The sequence below is a fragment of the Brienomyrus brachyistius genome, chromosome 4 (assembly GCF_023856365.1).
Source record: "Brienomyrus brachyistius isolate T26 chromosome 4, BBRACH_0.4, whole genome shotgun sequence".
Taxonomy (NCBI): Eukaryota; Metazoa; Chordata; class Actinopteri; order Osteoglossiformes; family Mormyridae; genus Brienomyrus; species Brienomyrus brachyistius.
In genome coordinates, this window is record NC_064536.1 from 15,900,670 (window position 1) to 15,914,332 (window position 13,663).

The 13,663-nt window shown below is 40.6% G+C and overlaps 1 protein-coding gene across 1 annotated transcript; it reads left to right on the top strand.

Moving 5' to 3' along the window:
• Positions 1–1,289: 1,289 nt before the first annotated feature.
• On the top strand, positions 1,290–3,819 carry LOC125740704 (uncharacterized). The gene is made up of 7 exons (XM_049012228.1): positions 1,290–1,503; positions 1,611–1,676; positions 2,010–2,098; positions 2,187–2,292; positions 2,515–2,620; positions 2,742–2,800; positions 3,532–3,819. Exons 1-7 carry the CDS (start codon positions 1,432–1,434, stop codon positions 3,622–3,624), a joined length of 591 nt encoding a protein of 196 aa, XP_048868185.1. The 5' UTR covers positions 1,290–1,431; the 3' UTR covers positions 3,625–3,819.
• The last annotated feature ends 9,844 nt before the right edge of the window (positions 3,820–13,663 follow it).

Here is a 13,663-nt window from a genome sequence, read left to right on the forward strand (position 1 = left end):
CATGACGTTGTATTTTGTTAAAATACAGATATATAACACAAAACAAATAAAATAGATCGCTGATCTGAAAACGCTTTGTTACTTAATGGGCTGTCACTGTTGATATCGATTCAAAAGTTCAAACCAGCAGACATTAACGTGGCAATATAAAGCTTGTTACATTATAAGTGTGTATCAGATGCACTGCAACACTGTTTTTTCACGAAAAAAAAATTGTTACTCAATCTTTTTAAAATGTCTGGGTCTCGTTTTAATTAATGGCTAAAATAGTGTTGCACCATGTAGCTCAGATGACACTGACCTGTCTCTAAATTGTATTAGTCAGACGTGCATGGGGTTAGTGCAAATATAATGATGAAGTTGGTTCTTGATGAACTTTTTCTGCGGGGGGGGGGGGGGGGGGGCGTGTGGCTTTATTGGCTGCAGGTTCTTCAGCAAGGCTCTTAACCCTCAGCTTTCTGTTTGTCCCACCAGATGGCTGCTTTTTGTAAACAACTTACTCTATAAATAAGGAGGTGTAAAGACAATTTCTCCATGAGTATCAATGAATTATCTATTATTATTACTATTATTATTATTGTTGTTGTTGTTGTTATGTACTTGATGATGGGAGCTACACAAATCCAAAATCCAAGGGGATGCCTTTTACGGCAACCACCTGCCGGAAAAGGCATCCCCCTGTTAAAACTGGCTGTACTGCAGCTATGCAGCTGAAACTTGCACAGGTAACTTAAAACTCTCTCAAATACAAAGCCCTAAAGGCACTTGATGATGGGAGCTGCAGAAATCCAAAATCCAAGAGGATGCCTTTTTCGGCAAGCACCTGCCGGAAAAGGCATCCCCCCTGTTAAAAATGGATCTACTGCACCTACGCTGCTGAAACTTGCACAGGTAACTTAACAATCTCTCAAATACAAAGTCCCAAAGGCACTTGATGATGGGAGCTACACAAATGCAAAATCCAAGGGGATGACTTTTTCGGCAAGCACCTGCCGGAAAAGGTATCCCCCTGTTAAAACTGTTACGTAACAGCTCAGATCTCCACGATGCTTGGGCAGGCAAAGATGTGCATGTACTGTTGTCCAAAATTGGACCATACAAGATATTCTACTGGGACATAAAGAAGACTGGTCCTCACCAGCAGCTTGAGAGCGTCTTTACATTTTTTCTATGTATAAAATTATTCACATTTTGGGTATAAATTGTTCTTATCTACATCGGTCAATGAATGATTATTATTATTATTATTATTATTATTGTTAATAATAATAATAATAATAATAATAATAATAGTGATAGTAATTATAAACAAAATAAATTACAGAATCTGGTAATGATCAATTCTTTATGCATTCATAATAATATTCTATGTTATTTTAGGTAATTAATGCTTTCTTAAGGTTGCTGGTCATTGAGAACAATAAGGTCAACATGAGTAAGGCAGTCATGATTGACTCTTATGAAATGACAGCAATCTGGATGGGGAGGACATCCAAAGTTAAAGTAAGTATAATATTGTTAAATGTAATCCCTGTTTTATACTCAATTCTATTCAGATGTTACAATGTAAAATATTTCAAATATTTTAAATGTAATCAATATCTTTTCAGATGAGTCCAATGGATTTCCAAACAGTTTTGGGCATTGTTAATGTGCATTACCACTGGATGCTGATGGTAAGGCTTGAAGTATAATGTCAAGCATGTGAATGTAATTGGAATTGAAATAAGCCTTTTACCCTAGATAACTTTAAGTATGACAAGTACATGTGAAAGAAGGTCTTAGGAAGAGTAAAACACTATCAAATATTGCTATACATACTGCATGTGTCACATAAAATATTTAGAGTCTCTGACAAACATCAGGGTTTTTGACCCTTTTTTAAAATAAAACAATCACCCAGGTTTCTCTATAGATCATTTTGATCCTGCATATTCTGAATGGAATGTTAGCATTTCAAACTGCTCAACCCCAAACATACAATGCACATCTTATGGCTGACATTGCAGGTGATCTCTCCGCATGAGAAAAAGTGTGTTTTCCTGGACCCAATGGGAGAGACTTCAGGAAATATAAAGAGATGCTCAGAAGCAACAAGGTAAATTCAGTCGTGACTATAACAATAACACCAGATACGTGTTATTTTGTAAACAAAGGTTTTTTGTAACAATCTTTTAATTCTGAAGGGCTTTCATGCGGAAAAAGGGGTGTAATGTGTCCAGATGGCCCTGCAGTGCTCTGCCACATGCACGTCAGCGAGACGGTTCATCATGTGGCATTCTTACTTTAAAAGTAAGTGTACAAGGGACTTCTGTTGTGTTATCAGCATTAACATCAGTGAAATTAAATAGAAATAGTAAATGACCGTTAACTCTTTTAAAAGTTTGAAGGTAGTTTTTAAAGTATCATATGATATATAAAACAAGATTTACATTTTGTTTATCATGAGGGTAACATTTACAGTGTATTTTTAATGCTCCCTTATCCTGATGAAATACTCACAATGCCCTTAAGTTTGCTGAGTGCATCTTGAAGGGAGTGCCAATCAACATCCTGACCACAGAGGAGGCTGTGAACCAGATGAGGTGGGATGTTGCAATGAAACTTCTTGAAGAATCAGGTGTGCTAGACTTAGTGATGTTCTGAAATGTGTGTATTCGGTGGTGATGTTGATATTACCATGCACAAATTTTCTTCTGAAATGCATATTGTTAATGTTTATGTATGTATTATCTTCACAGACAATCTCAGCAACCTGTGTCATTATTGTGGGTTGGATGAAAATGAAGACCCAAATTGGGTAATTTCTACAGTATAATGACAATCAGATGTTGATTGACATTGTAACAGCTGCTCATTGTCAAGTCGTCAATATAATAATACAAAATTTAATAATATATTATATTTTGTATAATAATAATACAAAATTTAGTTATGTTTTTAGGTACTCGGTAAGGATGAATAATGCGAAATATGTAATCTGAACATCTTAGGATAATGTCCATAGACTTAAGGTTTAGTTTTTTTTGAGGATGGAAAGGGGCAGGTTGAGGTGTATGATGCATGCACCCCCTGTATTGTAGTGCCTACTGAGAACCTACATCATTACTTTCATATAGTGGGCCTAATATGTGAACTAAAGCTTCCTAATTACCCAGATGGATAAAGATAATTTATTTGTGCCAGACTAGCAATGTAATGTTTAGTGTATTACATTAGTTATAAAGGAGATAGCTTCTGTAAAACAAAATATGGCACTCAGCAGTAGAAGTGGTGATTTAAGGGCATTGGTGACCCTTTAGTTAGGGAAGTGTGCTTGTGACTGGAAGGTTTCAGGTTCAAATCCCAAGTCAGGAAAGTACCACCAAAATATCCTGAGCAAGCTACTATACCCACACACTGCTCCCCAGGCACTAAATAATAGCTGCACACTGCTATGTTATGATGTCACATATGGGCTGAACATGTAGGGCACATTGTTGTGTGCTGTGCTGTGTCATCAATGATAATCACTTCACTTTATTTTTTCAGATCTGCTGTGATAATTGTGGGAGGTGGTACCACCATGAGTGCGTACAGAGGCCGCCACTGCACAAGAACTACCTGTGCCCTGCATGTAAATAAATGTTCAGTTCTTGCTTTTTTTTGTTAATTGTTGTTTGCATTTATTTTTTTATGTTCTTGTTCATTTAATTTGGAAAAATTCGTTATTTATTGATTAATTATTCATTCTTGTTCTTTTAATTTGGAGCAATTTGTTATTTTTTTGTTTATTTGTTCATGTTCTTGTAATTTTATTTTGTACAAATAATAATTATTTATTATTATTTATTATTATTATTGTTATTCAAATTATTGTATTAATATTTTGTTTGGAACTATTTATCAATGTTATTTATTTTATTTATTTTTTTATTGTTTGTGAAATTTGAATAATTTGAGTATTGTTTTTGTCTTGTAATTTTAAAACAAAATTAAACTTTTCTACTTCTTCACCATATACTGCCCTCAAAACCACATAACTTCTTTTAAACATAAAATACGATGTTATTAGCATGATTACTAAGCCAACAATGTTATGGCAAACTGTAATACAGAGAAAGGTGTCCTATCATCATTTTAATCCTACTGTAAAATTACTCCATTTAGATTTCATTGTGATTGTGAAAAAAATGTAATACAATGTAAGAGTAAATGGACTGTAGTTATGAGTACATATACAATTACAGTATGCTTTATTTTGATCAGTTTATTTTACCTGTGCATGTATCACATGTGTAGTTACAGTACAGCCAGATTAACCAGAAGCCAGGGTCCAAAAAAGTTTTACATTTCTGTTACTCCCATTATCAAGTGCTTTGTATAAGATGTAGTTACAACATGGTATGATATAGGGTAGTGCACAGCACACCTTAGAAACAAGGGGACTTAATTATAATAGAAACTCAAAAGGAAAAAGTAACAAGGACAATGATGGGTCAAAATAAAGGCAGGCAGGTGAAACAAGAGCTAACAAGAGCCAAACTAAACGCAAAGAAAGACTATGGAAACAAAGCCAAGAAATGCAAGTCGAAAAAGGCATCCCCTTGGATTTTGGATTTCTGCAGCTCCCATCATCAAGTGCATTTAGGATTTTGTATTTGAGAGAGTGTTAAGTTACCTGTGCAAGTTTCAGCAGTGTAGGTGCAGTAGATCCATTTTTAACAGGGGGGATGCCTTTTCCGGCAGGTGCTTGCCGAAAAAGGCATCCCCTTGGATTTTGCACTTGTGCAGCTCCCATCACCAAGTGCCTTTGGGACTTTGTATTTGAGAGAGTTTTAAGTTACCTGTGCAAGTTTCAGCTGCATAGCTGCAGTACAGCCAGTTTTAACAGGGGGATGCCATTTCCGGCAGGTGCTTGCCGAAAAAGGCATCCCCTTGGATTTTGCATTTTTGCAGCTCCCATCATCAAGTGCCTTTGGGACTTTTTATTTTAGAGAGTGTTAAGTTACCTGTGCAAGTTTCAGCTGCATAGCTGCAGTACAGCCAGTTTTAACAGGGGGATGCCTTTTTCGGCAGGTGCTTGCCGAAAAAGGCATCCCCTTGGATTTTGGATTTGTGTAGCTCCCAATATCAAGTGCCTTTAGGGCTTTGTATTTGAGTGAGTTTTAAGTCACCTGTGCAAGTTTCAGCAGTGTAGGTGCAGTAGATCCATTTTTAACAGGGGGGATGCCTTTTCCGGCAGGTGCTTGCCGAAAAAGGCATCCCCTTGGATTTTGCACTTGTGCAGCTCCAATCATCAAGTGCCTTTGGGACTTTTTATTTTAGAGAGTTTTAAGTTACCTGTGCAAATTTCAGCTGCATAGCTGCAGTACAGCCAGTTTTAACGGGGGGGATGCCTTTTCCGGCAGGTGCTTGCCGAAAAAGGCATCCCCTTGGATTTTGGATTTGTGTAGCTCCCATCATCAAGTATATAACAACAACAACAACAACAACAATAATAATAATAATAATAATAATAGATAATTCATTGATACTCATGGAGAAATTGTCTTTACACCTCCCTATTTATAGAGTAAGTTGTTTGCAAAGGGCAGCCATCTGGTGGGACACCCAGAAAGCTGAGGGCTAAGAGCCTTGCTGAAGAACCTGCAGACATGCTGAGGCTGCGTTTGAACTAGTGACCTTCTGATTACATGGATACAGGCTTAGCCAATCAAGCCACACGCTGCCCCCCCCCCCACACAGAAAAAAATATAGCCCCTCACCAACTTCATCATTATATTTGCACTAACCCCATGCACGTCTGACTAATACAATTTAGAGACAGGTCAGTGTCATCTGAGCTACATGGTGCAACACTATTTTAGCCATTAATTAAAACGAGACCCAGACATTTTAAAAAGATTGAGTAACAATTTTTTTTTCGTGAAAAAACAGTGTTGCAGTGCATCTGATACACACTTATAATGTAACAAGCTTTATATTGCCACGTTAATGTCTGCTGGTTTGAACTTTTGAATCGATATCAACAGTGACAGCCCATTAAGTAACAAAGCGTTTTCAGATCAGCGATCTATTTTATTTGTTTTGTGTTATATATCTGTATTTTAACAAAATACAACGTCATGTGATGTGTTACGTGAGTTTTATGAGTTTAAGTAAACAGGAACGATCATTTCTACGCATTATAAAAAAGAGCTTTCGTTTCGCTGTTTTCAGCGGTGCGCGCTCCCGAGACAGGCATGCATTCTACGGCAGGGATGCCTTTTTCGGCATAACACCGGTTTTATATATTTGCTTATGAACTCAAGCTTCAGCTTGTACAGGAAAACTGAGATTGCATAATGACACGGCTGAAAACATTTTTTTTAATGAAGTCGTACGAAATGATCAAGTGACTGTCTTTGTTTTTTTTTAACCGTATCTAATATATACCGATGATCCATCCATCCATTTTCCAAACCGCTTATCCTACTGGGTCGCGGGGGGTGCGGAGCCTATCACGGAAGCTATGGGCACGAGGCAGGGAACAACCCAAGATGGGGGGGGGGGGTCAGCCCATCGCAGGACACACTCACACACCATTCATTAACTCACACACGCACACCTATGGGCAATTTAGTAACTCCAATTAGCCTCAGCATGTTTTTGGACTGTGGGGGGAAACCGGAGTACCCGGAGGAAACCCCACGACGACATGGGGAGAACATGCAAACTCCACACACATGTAACCCAGGCGGAGACTCGAACCCGGTTCCCAGAGGTGTGAGGCAACAGTGCTAACCACTGCACCACCATGCCGCCCCCAGTGAGTAATCAGTGTAGCAGTAATATTGGGGATACTCCCTCTCAAACGGCCTTTGATCTGTACCAAAGTTTTGGCTTAGCTCACAATGTACGACACTTGCACTTCGCTGAATTGTGCAATGTTCGGGGCTTCATATGGTAACTAAACTTGCGCCCAGGAACCGCAACAGGCAGCGTTTGTAGCATCTTGGGGATTCACCACAGGCAGGCGAGTCCAGCTGGTTGGGATGGGATGTCCAAGCACAAAGGACACTGACACAATGCTCCACTGTGTGTCCCAGAAAGACCCCCTTCAAGCCTGGACTGAAGGCCATTGCTAGCGTGGCGGCAAGGGGGGAGACATTGACTCTGAGGCTGGCCAAACCTCGGGTCCCAGTGAAAACAGAGTAGAGCAAGCCGTCTTTATGACTGTGCATGTTCTATGTGTTACAATACACTGATGCCTTCATTAGGTATGTGCGCGTAGAGAGTAGGAATGTCTTATTGGCTTGCTCCGAGTTCTCCTGAGACGTTTAATTATCCACTTTTGTGTTATAGGTTATATTTTATTTTCCATACATTAAGGTTCTCGAAATGTAAAATATAATTGCATTAATAGCATACGTCAATGTTCTGTGCTCATTTGCTCATTGTATTCCATTTTTCGATCATCTGCCTCCACTAATTAAAACATTTCTGTGCCTGTTGTGCCTATATCAAATATTACTCCCTACTGTAGAAATAGTAGAATGCTTTTTTGCAGTAACCCTGTTATTGGCTGCGTTCCCGCGCACTTTTATGTATGTGCGTGCATGTTAGTCAGGAAGTCGTGGTGCACCCCGGAAAAGAGGGCTTCCCGAAAGCCACTGTATAACTCAAACGTTGGCCGTAGGCAAGCTTCAGAAGAATGATGCCACCCTAGGAAATACCCCATAATGCCCTCACCAGGCCTTACGCCAGTGTGTAGGTGTTTGAGGCTCTCTGCATAATCTGAGCACAATGAACGTCTATTTCTATGAGTAAAACGGAAGATGCACAGTTTCCTGAAATCACTGAACACAGGTGACGTGTATATTTCCTCTAAAAATCCAGGTCATGGGCAGTAGCTGTGAATTAAGGGCGGTCTTTATGTTTTCACAATGATTGCACTGAACTTCCTGAGGAAATTAATTTAGCCCACCATATAACATCCATCCATCCAACTATTTGCTACTCCTGACTGCCCAATGCTGTGTTGCGGGGGTGCGGAAATAACTTCCACACACACAGAGTCGGGGTCAGGACATGATCACTGGTAAGTGGAGATGTGAGGCCGCATATCCATACCAATTCCGAGGTGGAAAGTTCAAGTCCGGAGATTTTGTTTCAACCAATCAGTTGAGTATTATATGACTGTGACTCTTTATGTTTACCTGGTTGACTGGAACAAAACCTTGGTCTGGATTTGTACTTTCTAGACTTGAACTTTCTACCTCTACATGCCATTGTGTGCCCCAGTGTCTGCCCCAGTGTCTGCCCCAGTGTCTGCCCCAGTGTCTGCCCCAGTGTCTGCCCCAGTGTATGCTCTGTTATGGACTGGCATCCCATCAAGAGTTTCCCTCCTCCCTCCGGAAGTCCAGCCAAGAGCTCCAGATTCACTGCAACCCCTCACTGGAATAACCCACATGGAATCGGAAAAAAATTGGCTAAATTTCTTGATTTGGCATACCAGACTTTACTGTAATGTACTCCACCATTCACACGATAATATGTTAATTGCTCATTTACTGGAATAAAGCTCGCCTTTAATCTGGTATTTATCGGCAGTGCAATACATACCACTTATATGTGACTATAACACGTTCTAAAAATGTTCATTTTAAAGCCCAATCCTGTGGTTAGCACAGTTGCCTCACACCTGTGGGATCAGGGTTCGAGTGTCTATCACTGCTCCTCTGTATGTGGAGTTTACATGTTCTCCCTGTGCTGTTGTGAAGTCCCCCCCCCACAGCTAAACCCCCCCCCCTAAAATAGGCCTAATGACAGTCCTGGTTGCAGGGGGTCCAGAGCCAATCCTAGAGGCACAAGGCAGGGAATATCCCAGGAAGAGGTACCAACCAAGCACAGGCAACTCCCATGAACCTCAGCATGTTCTTGGACTGAAGAGGGAAACTAGAGTAGCCCAAAGAAACCCCACGACGACACGAGGAGAACATGCAAACTCCACACACATGGAGTGATGGCAGAGACTAGAACCCTCGGCCTAGAGGTATGCGGCAATAGTGCTAACCCCTGAGTCAGTGTGCCCCCCAAAAAAATCTTTCAATAAAATTTTATTATGAAAGAAAATGATTAAACAAAGGTATGTGTTAACCAGTGAACTGGGGAGCTGGTGTTAGGAAGTGTCAATATTATTATTAGATATTAAAATAATTTTTGAGTCAACTTCAAAGAATGTTGCAACACCTATTGCAGAGTTCCTACTCAAAACGTTTGATATTGTCCTTCAGATCTCATTGGCTGGACAATCTTCAGTGGTAAGATAAGGATCAGACCACTCTTGACTAGTTTAGGTATGTTGCATGTATAAGCTTTTTCAAACCTTTCATTTCTGCTCACTATTCTAACCAACTATTTCTAGAGTAGATAAGTGGAAAAATTGCAGAAAAATTATGAACAGACTGATGGACATGGATCTGAAATTTTATGGACAACATAGAATCTAAGAAGACTGTTGAGTGAATTCAGACAGTTTCTCAAACTGGTCTTCGGGGACTCCCAGTTTACATTTTTGCTCTTGTTGTTTGGGTTTTCTCCCACAGTCACAATAACACATGGAGGCTAATTAGCTAATTATCAACCCAGTCCTCGGTATGGTGGCCGAGAAAGCCCAATGCAATTCAAAATAAACAAACGCACGTCTAACCATAGTTTGCCAGATTAATATGAATGTTTTTACATTTACGTTAAAAACATTATTACAAGCATGTGACCACGTGAAAAAGTGTCCTCTGGAAACACTTGGCTATTTGTAGCGCGTTTCCGAAGTTGCAGTTGTGTCCTGTATTTGCAGCGTGTCTGTGAATGTGCAGCGCATTTGGCTTGCACGTGTCGTCATTTTGATGAAAGTGATTTCTGAATTGTGTAGCGTCTATGAATTTTCAGTGTGTTTGCATGTGTGCTATGAATATGCTTTGTTGCTTTGCAGCGCGGTTTTCTATTAGATGTGCGTTTCTTTATTTCCTCGTTTTTTGTGCATTGAATTGGGCTTTCTCGTTTTTATTTTGAATTTCATTGGGCTTTCTCGTTTTTTATTTTGAATTTCATTGGGCTTTCTCGTTTTTATTTTGAATTGCATTGAATTTTCTCGTTTTTATTTTGAATTTCATTGGGCTTTCTCGTTTTTTTATTTTGAATTTCATTGGGCTTTCTCGTTTTTATTTTGAATTGCATTGAGCTTTCCCGGCTACTTTAACTTGAGGACGCAAAGACAGTCCAAGTCCCTCCCAGCTCCCTGCCAGACAGTCCACATTTTTGCTCCCTTCCAGCTACCTGTCAGGAACTGGGAGGGAGAAAAAACGTGGACTGCTGGAGTTTCCAAGGACTGGACTGAGAAACACCGCATCAAGATATCATCGTTTGGCTCTTGATTTGTCGTGCTCCTTTGATTGGTCAATTGAACGGTTTTCATCCGGTTAACAAAGAAATTGGTCAGTTTCACTATGTTAGTCATAAAAAATAGAGTCAATTTAAGTTTTTTAATAGCCATTTTCAGGCTCCGTGTCATGACCTGCTCGTCGGCTCCTCATGTGTGCCACGCCCCCTGATTATCCACGTGTTCTTCCCCGATTGTTTCCAGCCCTGTCTGATTATGTTGCTCAGTCCTGGTGTATTTAAATCCTGGTCTCCCCTGTTTCCCTTGTCTGTCATTGATGTTAGTCAGTGTCTGATGTTTCCTGCCCTGAGTCCTGCTATTAAACCCCGTTTTCCCTTACTTTGCCCGCTTGCTTGTTCCTGCTCGCTCGCCTGCATGTACGCTCACCCAGCGATCGCGAGCGTAGCGTGACACTCCGGTTGTCAATAAACGTCTCCCTGGGGCAGAACATCTGAAAAAAATGTATTTTTGTTTTTCCATAATCATTAGGTTGTTTTGAATTTCTGCAGTAATGCATTTATTGTTAACTATTAATTCCTCTTCATGTATTAAACTCCATTTCTGATTTTTATACTCATCACATGATAATGTTACATAATAATGATGTTTATTCAAATTAATTAATCATACATAGAAATAATGTAGCCTTGGAGCACCTGCAAAATCTATGCAAAATAAATCTTGCCCAGTATTGTTCGGGTTTCTTGGTTTGTAGATAAAAGAAATCTTTCAGCAGATCTGGGACAGATTCCACTATCCACGTGTGAATGCACAGGTAAACATCAAAGATCAAAGCAAATGTAGGGTGTGTTATCATCTCTGACTCACAGATTTGTTCATACTTGTCTCCTTTCTCCTCTCAGGTAAAAAAAAATAAGGGTATGCATCAGAGGAAGAAGCTGTTCACCCCACTGAGAGAGCTGGAGGACCTGGCTGTTACATAGGAAAGAACCATCAATTTGAAAGGACAGGCCCTGAATAGTTAACAGCATCTGTGGTGCAAAAAGGGAAGCAGTTTTGTCAATGAAATTCAATTAGTATTTCTGAGTTTGTTACTGTTACTTGGGTGATTCTATGAACAGGGTCTCCTTTCGCTTAGAACACTTAAAAGAACATTTAGCAATATTTTACCATCACTATAGCTATTTATTATATAGTTTAGACCTTGGTATTGCTAGGGTTGGTGTCCCTTCCCTGTTTGGCCAGCAGGTGTCGCTGGCCATCTCATCTCGTCACTCCCTGTTTGATAACCCTTGTGTGTTACTCTTGCTTCCCAGGCTGCTGCATAGCTTCATGGGTTTCTTTATGTGGTTCTGAGACTGGTACTCTGCAGTTGTGGGTTTGAGGCTGGTCTATGGGCAGTCTCATGAATTTATTGATATTTTTTGATTCCCTGTGTTTGTCGTGATCTATTCTGGTTTTCCACTCATTGGTTTGCCTTGCTTATGTTGTGTGTCAGTATTCCTAGTGATTAATTTCTGGTATGTAGTTAATGTTTCCCTAGTGATTTCTACCTTGTTGCCTTGCTTTTAGTTTGGCCCTTTGTGTGTTTTGTTCACTTCTGGTCCTGCTTATACGTTTGTTTCAGGTTAAGTTTTCTAGTGTTTCAGTGTTTGCTATATCTCTTACTTCTTCGTTCATTTAGTGTTACTGCTTCCACCTGTTTCTCATTGTTCCTGTGCCTCAGTTGATTTCCTGTGCCTCAGATTAATTGATTATGTCTTACGCCTGTTCCTTGTTTTGCCCCAGTTTTCTATGTGTATTTAAATGCCCGTGTCTGCTATGATCTGTAGTTAGTCAGTGTACTTTGTTTTGTGTGTTATGCTGCCTGGTTCGCTAGTTATGGTCTCTGTATTCTGTTTGTGGTTCTGTTTGCGGTTCTGTTTGTGGTTCTGTTTGTGAAGTATTCCCAATTTGATTTCGGACACCTCGCGGTCCTGGTATTTTTATGGTTTCTCCAGTTTGTGTTGAGTTTCTCTAATAAACCCCTTTCTGTCTTGGAGCTGCCAGTGGATCGTCACACTCTTCCTGTCCGCACCATCCTGCGACATCTTTGTCGCATTTTTGCCCATCTCTGGCAGGTGTCCAGTTCCTCATGGTTAGCTCCTGGAGCACTCCTAGTCTCTCATCACTTCCATTACCATTTTCACTGACTACACTAGCACCTGGAATCCACAGTTGGTACCGTCTGCAGTCAGTCATTGACCGTTTTGGGTTCTTGTGCATAAAAACTGACAAGTCAGCGGAGCAGCGGCAGGGAAAGCTGCCTTTCATGTTCAGTCTGTTCCGAAGGCTCTGGCCCTCAAGAGGCTCGGCAACAGGCATGTTTTAAATTTTCAGGCTTACTTGCTAGTGTGCGACTCGAGGCCGGTGTCTGCCAATTCCCACCACAGCAACTTTTACTGCTGCCAGCATCCCCACCCCCACTTTGGCAGAGGGTGTGAACTGAAATAACCCCAGGCCGCTGACCATGTTAATTTGTCTGCCGGGAACAGAAAGGATGAAGCTGAAATGAAATTCCTCTTTTTTTTGCAGGCCCACAAAGCGCAGCTTTCTCGTCTTATAACTGAAAAGGCACCAAAAGCCACAGATCGACTGCAATAGTCAGTGCCAGATTTGCCATAGTCAGTGCCAGATTTGCCATAGTCAGTGCCAGATTTGTTTTCTTATCTGAAGATCCAGCGTGAGGTACATTAATTTCTGCCACGTTCAGGCGACTGAAACCAAGCGGGAATTACTTGGTAATGGTGACGTGTGTTTTTGCACAGTGCCGCTAAATACCTTTTTTTCATATACTGTGTATTGTGTAACACTTCTCTCCCAGTTTTACCTTCAAAACCATGATCCACACTGCTGCTGAAGGATGAATATCCATCCATTTTCCAAACTGCTTATCCTACTGGGGGGGTCCGGAGCCTATCCCGGAAGCAATGGGCACGAGGCAGGGAACAACCGAGGATGGGGGGCCAGCCCATCGCAGGGCACTCTCACACACCAGTCATATGACAAATGCAATTATATTAAAGCTTTCATATAATCTAGTTCTTAAACTTGGACAATTCTGACTGTCACTCTTAGACAGGGTGTCCACAGCTCAGGCGATGAAGTTCTCATTGCCCAAAACACCTATGGGACCTTTGCCCAGTGGCTGAATAAGATGATAACTCATGGGTACCGTGAATGATATTAGATCTAGTGGACTAGGGGCTGGATTTCCAACTGGACTGTAGCGAAAGAATCTTGAACACAATTAGGACCAGA